This window comes from Scleropages formosus, chromosome 7 (assembly GCF_900964775.1).
Source record: "Scleropages formosus chromosome 7, fSclFor1.1, whole genome shotgun sequence".
Classification (NCBI taxonomy): Eukaryota; Metazoa; Chordata; class Actinopteri; order Osteoglossiformes; family Osteoglossidae; genus Scleropages; species Scleropages formosus.
Window position 1 is genome coordinate 24,604,062 of NC_041812.1, and position 10,051 is coordinate 24,614,112.

Genomic DNA, 10,051 nt, shown 5'->3' on the forward strand with positions numbered 1-10,051 from the left:
ATGGAGTACTAGCCCAGTTAATAAATCTAGTTATGCCTGGTAGTCTTTTTTGCAATCGTGTCATTTCATATGAATATGGCCAAAAATGGATGTACAAATGCAGATGTATCTGACACTAGGAAAACAGGTAAAAGTTTGTTATTGCTGCAGCAGTTTTGTAACCTGGACCTAAACATAGTATACATAGTATATACGCTTCAAAATATCTTCCTAGTATGACTGCTAATATAAAGCCATGCTTAGGCACACAGTGTGTACAAGGAGTGTGTGTGTGTGTGTGTGTGTGTGTGTGTGTGCGTGTGTGTGTGTGTGTGTGTGTGTGTGTGTGCGCGCATGCACATACACGTATACATGCGTGTACATCCAGTTAGCACCAAGATCGCATTTATACCAGTTGGTACATCTATGTGTGGACACAGAGGTTGTGTACTGACAAGCACCACCCACAGTCCAAAGGCCAGAGATGGCTACAACTTGCGTCCCCTGTGGTTTCACTCTCGTTGCTGCTGGACTTGTCTCCGCAGAGCCAGGGGCACCACTTTCTTCTTGACAAAGAGCCTTTGCAGGAACCTGTCGCTGAAGGATGTGGGGAAGTAGGTGTGTATGAAGTACATGAGGGCCACCCCGGGCCCGGCGTAGTAGCGAACTTTGGGTTGCCGTGCCGTCAGAGCATCGGTGATAGCGTTGATTACAGGGCTCAGGTCTTCGCTCGCCGTCTTGGCATGAATCTGGAAGAGTTCCTTGGTTTCCAGCAGGTATTCTTCTCCGTACTCCTCCAGAAGACCAGGTGACATTTCCTGGAGGAGCTTCTTGTACTGTTCTTCCCAGTATGCAAAGTTACTGGTCTGAGCTGAGGAAAAGACAGCAAAGCAGGGGTTCATTTTTGGTTTGGCTGCTTCTAAGTGAAATGTCATAATCACAAGTCATGATACTCTTCTTGACGCTTACAGTCTTGGTTTCGTTCTCAGTGTACTGGTGAAAGCATTAATTGCATGTTGATCACGCTGACCCCTCCAGACGCCACTGGATAAAACTATGCGTGTAACTTGCCAAGTGCTCAGCATCATATGGAGCAGTTTGGTGCCTTAGGTTCCTCACCTGTCTTAAAGGAAGCTGGAAGGATAGTGGAGACCTTAACCCCCCAGGGCTCCAGCTCATGGCGCAAGGTGTCAATGAAGAGGCTGAGGGCAGCTTTTGAAGCACCGTACGCTGCCAAGCAGGGAAATGGTTGCTCACCTGTGTAGAGTCACATGGCCAAGAGTGAGATGAGCTTCAGTGTCCACGAGATGGGCTGTACTCTTAAACACAAACCTGATTGTTGCCTTTAGTTCATGGAAATCCTCATTGCTCTACTTATGCAATGTGTACTTGTTTGTGTTCCTGCTCCATTGTGGTTTCTTCTTGTATTTTGCTTTTCGAAAAAAAGGATACTTTTGGGAACAGATTTAAAATGGCAAAATGAGTGTTGTGAAGAGGTTCTGTTGTGGGGAAATGAAGTGCCGGAGATGCTTATGCATGAGCAGAAACAATGATCTGTTTATACAAAGTGCCGGATACAGTTTCATTGCATTAAAGACAGATTTAAGACATTCAGGTGTGCCACCTCTGTAATAAAAACAGCATTAAAAACAAATGAAAGAGGTTAATTGCATAGTGGGAGTCCCTATAAAATGAGTATATTGCCAAAGGCAATTTAGCATGAAAGGGTTCTTCTTTGGCTTGTTCCAACTTCACCCCCACAGGATTTCATGAGGGGGATGGGAATCTATAATTTACCTACCTGATAATTATCCTTAATAAGGTGACGTATTCTTAAAATTAAATATTTGCAGATTTTTACTTTGAACAGTTAACTTCATACAGAGGCAAGTGCACAATGAACAACGGGGATCCTTTGTGAAAAATCGTACGCAACTAGGATCCTCACCTTTGCCATAATTATGTTTGTAACTAGGGTTACACTTTTATTCAAAGCACCTCACTCTTTTGCACTCTTAAAAAGCTATATATGTTCTTAGTCACGTCTGTCTTAAGAGGACACTGTACCATAGCAGCTCTTTTGTATCACTTAAGCTCAGGTTCCCTTGACTGGGGCAGTTTAATGGAAACTGGCCTTTTAAATGATGCACAAAGGCACTTGGTGACTACTTCTTATTTTACGCTGATCTGAAATGGCTCAGGGTTAGAGCAACCGGCAGCATGTCTAACAGTAAGAGTGGCATATTGAATCTCACACACACACCCACACATTGTCTGAACCGCTTGTCCCATTGGGGGTCGCAGGGAGCCAGAGCCTAACCTGGCAACAGAGGGCATAAGGCTGGAGGGGGATGGGACACACCCAGGACAGGATGCCAGTCTGTTGCAAGGCACCCCAAACGGGACTCAAACCCCAGACCCTGTGTCACCGCGCCCCCTCCATACTGAATCTTAAAGGTATAAATTAAAAAATGATTACTTATTTCGGTGTGGTGTGTGTTCAAGTGTGTGTGTGCCTAACTAGCTGTGTTATCATGCGATTCGATAGAATTTACACTATTTACAGTAGGCTCATATATTTATTTTACAACTGATCTTCCAAAGCTGCATTGACTCGAACCGCAGACCATGAAACGCCACTGCTCTGCATACAAGAACAGTATATAAAGGTATATAATTACTATGAGAAAAGCGGTTCCAAAATCCATCGCAACACAGCAGTTAATCCCCTGACTGTTCTTCATGGGTCGCTCATTTCACCCTGTTTGTGTACCTGAAGGGCTCGAGACAGTGATGATCCTCCCTTTGGCTTGTCGGACCAGTGGCAGAAATGCCTTAGTGACACTCAGAGTCCCGAAGAAATTGACCTCCATACAGCCCCTGTAGGTGGTCATGAGCGAGAGCTCGGCATCGCCAAAGTTCACACAGACCCCCGCATTGTTGACAAGTCCCCACAAACCTGGGAACAGAAAGAAATGAGGGTATAAAATGGGGCGAAACACTGAAAATGTAGGCTGACTCCTGAACCCCTCAGCCTCCCCACTAAGGAAGTAGCCACATTTGATTAAATAGCATGGGATAGGAGTACCAGACACATGAATTTATCATATTCAATGCTCAGTGTACCGACATTTTTAATATACTGTAAAATATACAGAAGGAAGTGGCACGAATCCTGTTAATTTCTGAACCCTCTGCAGAGACACAGACGCTTCTTCTCAGAAGGAAAAGTCATGAAAGTCAATGAAAAGACTCCTGTTAGGCAGCGGGAATGAGGAAACCCAACCACAAATGTCTCAAGCTTCCCCTGTCCAGCAGATGAGGTGAAATCATAACCATTTCTGCAGTGTAGACTCACAACGCTGAGCGGCAAAACTTTAATGTGATAGAAATAACGGCTGCTGGCGCATGGCCACCGGTAACATAAATGGCACTTTTTGTACAGAATCAGAATAAAGACTCTCTGATTTCAAATGGGCTCAGGATATGTACTGCCAGAGATTTATTATTATTATTATTATTATTATTATTATTATTATTATTATTATTAATAGCAGTAGAAATAGTAAAGGAGAAAAAATTAGAAATGAAGGAATGCACCGTAAGAATGTTTGTGATGATTAAAATTCTTGATGCTAGTTTTGCATACTAAACAATCTGTTGACTGTTATACGCGTCTAATCTTTGTAGGTTATGATAGCTTTAATGGACATGGTTTCCCCTTTAACCTGTACACGCGTGTGACACGCCGAGACCGTGGAAAGAGTTTCGGAAGGCCATGACCAGGGTCCCAGGAAAGCCATGATGATGTAAACGGATCACATTTGGAAACTGCCTTTGTGAAGAATGCAATTAATATTGGGGAAAGTTATCTTACATGTTTTTTACCATGCTGAAAACCAGGTAAAGGAGGAAAGGTACTGAAATGCCACTTCAGAACTTCAGAAAAGTAATTATATTCGGGAAGAAAAAGCATTCAAGGGAATCCTTTAATAGCTTGTTTCCTAAAAAACAGCAAAACAAAATGAAGATGTTGTTGCTGGAGCAGCCAAAATATTTTGCTTTGCCAAGATTTTTTTTACCAAGATATTCATCTTATATTTTTTAAAGAGTAATTGCTATTGTGAATGTAATTTTTGCTGATGTATAATTAAAACTCAAGTGTAAATACCACATGTAAAAAGAATAAATATAAACTCATGTGTGTTTTGGGGGATGCGGTGGTGCAGTGGGTTGGACTGGCTCCTGCTTTCCGGTGGGTCTGGGGTTCGAGTCCTGCTTGGGGTGCCTTGCGATGGACTGGTGTCCCGTCCTGGGTGTGTCCCCTCCCCCTCCAGCCTTACGCCCTGTGTTGCCGGGTAGGCTCTGGTTCCCCGCGACCCCATATGGGACAAGCGGTTCAGATAATGTGTGTGTGTCATGTGTGTTTTCTTAGAGCTCACTCACATTCTTTTCTTAACCCCAGACATATATCCTGAAAACTTAGTTCTGATAAGAACAAAAAAGCTATCATGAAGATGGATTGCACAGCGAGTCGCACATCTGCAACACGCATCTGCTGTAATTCAGCTCTACAGTCACAAGTGCAAGTTTCCAGAAATTTTCTGAAGCCTCATAGGGAAATGTGGTGGTTTCTGAAGTACACAACTGAGCCACAAACTGTAGAGTGGGCGGTGAGCCACCTGACAGCCACCTCTCGAAAGCATCAGACGGGACGCTGGGAACACACTGACCTCGGAGGCCCAGCTTGACCTTGGTGCAGGCGAGGGCGTTTTGAACGTCGTCGTGCTGAGTGATGTCCATCTTTACCAGGGTAAGGCGGGAGGAGCAGGTGCGCCGCAGCTCTGCAGCCCCTGGTCCCTCCAGGTCCAGCACACTGGCGATGACCTCGAAGCCCAGTGAGTCCAGGCGCTGAGTGGCGGCTTTTCCAAACCCTGAGTCACAGCCTGGGGGACAGAGGACTGGTGACCCTCCATGTAGAAAGTCCTGCTGATCACTGTTCATAGAATGATCTTCAACTGATTTGTTCAGAAAAGACATATTGTACTGAAATGATGTGTCTTTATGCTTCAATTACTTACATCTATTATTCTTATTCTTATTCTTATTGCATCTAAGTATTAACATTAGTTCGACTACATATTTAATATGAATTATATATTAAACGAAAAAAACTATGAAATAATTTTTTTGAAGTTGCAACCCACGCCCCCGAAGTTGTGAAACCGTTTTTGGATCTTGTTCTGCTTCTTCTTTTCCATCCTTTGACTTTCACGCATGAGCACATGACACTATATGTTGGATGTGTTGGAGCTGATTTTGCATTAAAGCTTTATGTGCTGTTGAATTGTGAACAGAAACATTCTATCAATAGTAATTGTGATGGCTTATTAATCAGGGAGCATATTTTTATGGATCAATAGCCAAAGCTTTCGCATTTTAGTGAAACACGTGATGCAAATATGTTAAATGTACAGTCACCTTATTTTTTTTTTGTGCCTAAGCAAGTTACACTCATTTATCTATTTAAATAGCTGGTTCCTTCAACTGGGTCAATTTAGGGTAAGTACCTTATAAAAGGGGACTATAGCATGAGGTGATATTTGAACCAACAACCCTTGGGTCCAAAGGCAATAACTCCTACTACTACACTACCCCCTACAATGACTTGTTGTGAACGTGAACAACGGGATGACAGAAATGTTTCTCGTTACAGTATTGTACAACACGATACTTTAACGTTAAATTCTTAGAAGACACACATTACTCTAAGAGGCAGATAATCAATTTTTAGTCAACTATTTTTCAGTAAAATGCAAAATCTTTTAAATAACACTTTGTTTGGTTTTATCTAGAAAGAGCTTGTTTGTTCTCAGTGATTAAAATTTTGAGCAGAAGCTGTGTTCTGCAGTGTGATTTGTTGCACGTTGGAGGTGTATTCGGTTGCGGAAGCTGAAGGCGCTTTATACGGGTTGTTCTGTCAGTGGGCACTTAGTAACACTGATGCCTTTTATTTGTTCCAGTGAAAGTGATTTTTGAGAATAGTGTGTCAGCTATTTCACATGATGGATAAGGAAATGGAGACGGTATGGTACAGGATGGCTATGGATGCAAAGTAAAAAAAAAAGAATGGTAAAAGGAGCAAAGAGAAGGCGGGATGCTCCTCACACATGGTGGTGCAACTGGTACCGGAGTAGCGGGAACTGCTGCCTTTTCACCTAAAGGGTGCAGGTTTAAGTCCACCTCTTGCTACAGTACCCTTAAACAAGGTACTTACTCTGAATTGTTCCGCTGAAAATTGCCCTCCTATACAAATGGGTCAATAACTGATATGAAATAAGCATCTTCACACTGCAAGTTACTTTGGAGAAAAGTGTCAGCTAAATGAACAAATACATACAGTATGTGCTGCTGTGGACTGGAGGATATTGAGGTTGTCACTCCTTTGACTGCAAGCATATGTGGTTTCATCAGTGTGGTAGGGGACGGGTACAAGTCTATGGCTGAATGGGCTGCAGAGCGAAATTCCTGGGAAGTAGAGCACTGGGGGCTGTCCTGCTGGAAGGACCAGTGACTTCTGCCTCCCTGGTGCTTTTGCAGGTGAGACAAAGAGAAAGCTTTGGGTGCTTCTTAGAGCTACACACTGAAGATATTGCACACATACTGTATGTGGGGGGTTCGTAGCTGCTGGTGAGCAACTTACCCATGTTTACACCTTGCCAAGTTTTTTTTCCCCAGGGACCAAATGACTGAGTGCTATTAGAGTCAAGCAGAGGGGCACAGGGGTGCAGGGGTGCGGGGGTGCGGTGGGTTGGACCAGGTCCTGCTCTCCGGTGGGTTTGGGGTTCGAGTCCCGCTTGGGGTGCCTTGTGACGGCCTGGCGTCTCCTCCTGGGTGTATCCCCTCCCCCTCCGGCCTTACGCCCTGTGTTGCTGAGTAGGCTCCGGATCCCCGCGACCCCCGTATGGCACAAGCAGTTCAGACTTGTGTGTGTATTAGAGTCAAGTGATGATATAGTTTTGTCACACTGGAAAGTGTAACAAAGTGTACTGGAGAGAGTGGAGCTGGAGTGACTGTTCTGGCTCATTGCACAAAAAGAGCTTTCATCCCAATAAGAATGTCAACTATTTTATTTCCTTTTAAATGCCTCTATAAGAGGTTTAACACTTTTTTTCCTTTTTCATTTCCATTTTCAGCATGCAGTTATAGAGAGATTCATGTAGGTTTGATGAAAACCACTAAATGAGGTTGATTATTTGATGTCAGTTTCACCAAAATCCATTTTTTTCCCTTGTGGTCTTATTGTCCAAAATTCACACTTCTGGTATCAAACAAGAGATAATGAAGTAAAAAGTTTGCTGACGCTTACACTGTAATACCAGCCTCTTGGCCGAGACCGAGGTCCTTCAGCTCTCTATGCTCTTTTTGCTCGCATGGGGTCTTTAATATGTGTGTGTCTACACATGGGGGTCCAAGGCTCAGTACACCAGGTTGGACCAATGTAAACCTTACATTACTTATTTGTTCTCCTATCAAAACAGCTAAATTTAGAATGCACGCACACACACACACACACACACACACACACACACACATTATACACTATATAGAGGATGTGGTGTATGATGGCCACACCTTTTGGTCAAAGAGCAGCACAGAAATAGTGTGCACATGGTCATTTTGTAGCCTTGTAAGCATAACTACGATGAGATTGCAGTATAAACATTTATACCACCTACACATTGTGATCTTTGATGAAGCTTTTATTTTCATAGGTCTCATGATTCACAATTGCCCACCTTTGCATAGAAAGCAACATCAGGTATTCTGATCTACATAGAATGGATCTATGTACTCCTTGCAGTTACTTATAAATAATCATTTGTTGTTGTTTCCTGGGGATCGGACATAGTGGGGAGGATCAGACATAATATGATTTACCTTCCTGGCACATGCACGTTCACACACATACAGATGACTCATAGCAATCAAATGTATTTATTTTTTCTCTTAAATAATTTGGAAAACATGTCTTCAGAATGACCATCAGCATCTCGCTTGGAGTTCTGACATACTGTAGGCACTTCACATCGGACATAAAGCACATTGACAAACAAAAGATTTTTTTCCGCCAGATCCAAAGCAAACACTTCAAATTTTCAGTTTAATCTAGAGTGTACAAGCTGTACTAGTTACTGAAGTTTAAATAATTTATAAAGGCGTTAATAACATATATGTATTTTTGAGCAGAACGTAGACACGTTTTTAATTGTGAGCCTTTAGGGACATCTGTGCTGTGCAAACAAAAGAGCCACTAGAACAGAGGTATCTGCTCTTTTCCAGAGAAAACATTTACGCAGAATATTGCGCATATACAAACTGGGAGAGAAATGATGTACTTAATGTTCCGAACAACAAGTCAAGTGTTGCTGTGATCAGAGCTCAACAGTTCATGGCCATAACAGCAGCAGGGTTGTCTACCTGTTATGAAGAGCACCTTTCCCTCAGCGGGGAGCCCACGCCGGGGGGCACAGAGACAGCAGGCGGCCCCCAGCAGACCCAGGAGCAGAGCGCCAGGGAGCCACAGGGAGCACAGTCTCTCCACCAGCACCGTGGCCCCCAGCCAGGCCAGCAGTGTAGGCGCTGCTCGGAGCTGCACTGCCAGCATCTTCCGCACGGCCCCGCCGAGGAACATGGACATCACTCCCATGTAAATCCAGAAGGACAGGGCAAATTCTTCCATGGCTTCTGAGATCTGGAAGCTTTCTGCAGATACCCTTCGTCTCTCTCTCTCTCTCTCTCTCTCTCTCTCTCTCTCTCTCTCTCTCTCTCTGTCTGCCTCACACACACCCTTAGTGTTTCTCTGGGATATCTGATTCACAAACCAACAGCCATGTGTCTCATGCAATGTGACTGACACATACATGCACAAGTACACATGCATGCACACACTGGGACTAGCGATGAATGGCTCCCCGTCACTGTTTTTATACTCTACTCAGCACACGGCTGCAGGGGGAGGGACTCTGCCACAGGAGATGTGTTCTGTGCCCGATGGCCAAAAGTTTCACAGTAGATAAACATTATTTTCTCCATTCTTCCTTCTTTGTCGCTGTCGACTACAGGCTGTCTTTCATGCGTTTGTGAACGTTATGATCTATCTTATTATTGTTATGAGCTATCAATAAGAACTATCTTGTTTGAATCTGATGTTGAAAACTTAGAGTCCAAAATGTCATTCAACAGTGTGACAACTTGTCAGGTATTGTGGGACTGAATAATATTACATATGTTTACTGAGCTGCTGCTGTTCTCTCAAGCAACTTGCATTGGTTTATCCTTTATGCAGCACAGTATTTTTTACTGTATCAGTTCATGTAAGTACCTTGATGAAGGGCAAAGCAGCAAGAGCAGGATTTGAACCTAGATCCTTGAAGCACAAGGTGACAGCATTAGCCACTACACCAGGTGCTGACCCTTGTTTGCAGTATAAATCAATGGAATTAAATATGAGTTTGCAATGGGGGGACATGTCTCCGCTTTGTTAAGTCAATGTATTTAATCATGTTAATAACTGATTAATAAACATTTTGATCCCAAAATTATATAACTATAGATTTGAGAAACTCTGGTTATTCAGCTGGGGGGTGCAGTGGGTTGGACTGGGTCCTCCTCTCTGGTGGGTCTGGGGTTCAAGTCCTGCTTGGGGTGCCTTGCGATGGACTGGCATCCAGTCCTGGGTGTGTCCCCTCCCCCTCCAGCTTTACGCCATGTGTTGTCGGGTTAGGCTCTGGCTCCCCGCGACCCCGCTTGGGACAAGCAGTTCAGACAGTGTGTGGTTATTCAGAATTCTTACTCATGTTTGTGTATAAATATTCAGTGCACCTGAAATGCTTTGTGTTCATTAGAAAAGTAGAATTACCTGACAAAAAATATTGCCATCTCCTAAAGACTTACGTTCATGTATTTCACAGGCAGTAACTGGTTACTGCATTATCTCTCCAAATGATAACCCAGAGCACGGTACTATGTATTTATAAATGCAGTTTTCCACTGTGGGCAAAAGCTTTTT

General features: G+C 43.5%; 1 protein-coding gene across 2 annotated transcripts; it reads right to left on the reverse strand.

Annotated features, from left to right (window-relative positions):
- Positions 1-287: 287 nt before the first annotated feature.
- On the reverse strand, positions 288-9,008 carry LOC108926334 (corticosteroid 11-beta-dehydrogenase isozyme 2-like). Of its 2 annotated transcripts, XM_018738978.2 has the most exons (5): positions 8,461-9,008; positions 4,713-4,925; positions 2,753-2,938; positions 1,099-1,236; positions 288-850 (listed from the first exon to the last, which is right to left on the reverse strand). In XM_018738978.2, exons 1-5 carry the CDS (start codon positions 8,921-8,923, stop codon positions 492-494), a joined length of 1,359 nt encoding a protein of 452 aa, XP_018594494.2. In that variant the 5' UTR covers positions 8,924-9,008; the 3' UTR covers positions 288-491. The 2 variants fall into 2 exon arrangements, with proteins under 2 accessions (XP_018594494.2, XP_018594495.2); XM_018738979.2 differs by lacking the exon at positions 2,753-2,938 and having other exon boundaries at positions 8,461-9,007.
- Positions 9,009-10,051: the final 1,043 nt, after the last annotated feature.

Bases quoted from the DNA above. Each gene is read 5' to 3' on its own strand.
- LOC108926334 (XM_018738978.2), bottom strand. From the start codon at position 8,923: ATGCATGTGTACTTGTGCATGTATGTGTCAGTCACATTGCATGAGACA. The intron at 2,939-4,712 runs GTCAGTGTGTTC...TTCTGTTCCCAG, and splicing joins GGTCAAGCTGGGCCTCCGAG to GTTTGTGGGGACTTGTCAAC. The intron at 851-1,098 runs GTGAGGAACCTA...TCTTTTCCTCAG, and splicing joins TCCAGCTTCCTTTAAGACAG to CTCAGACCAGTAACTTTGCA.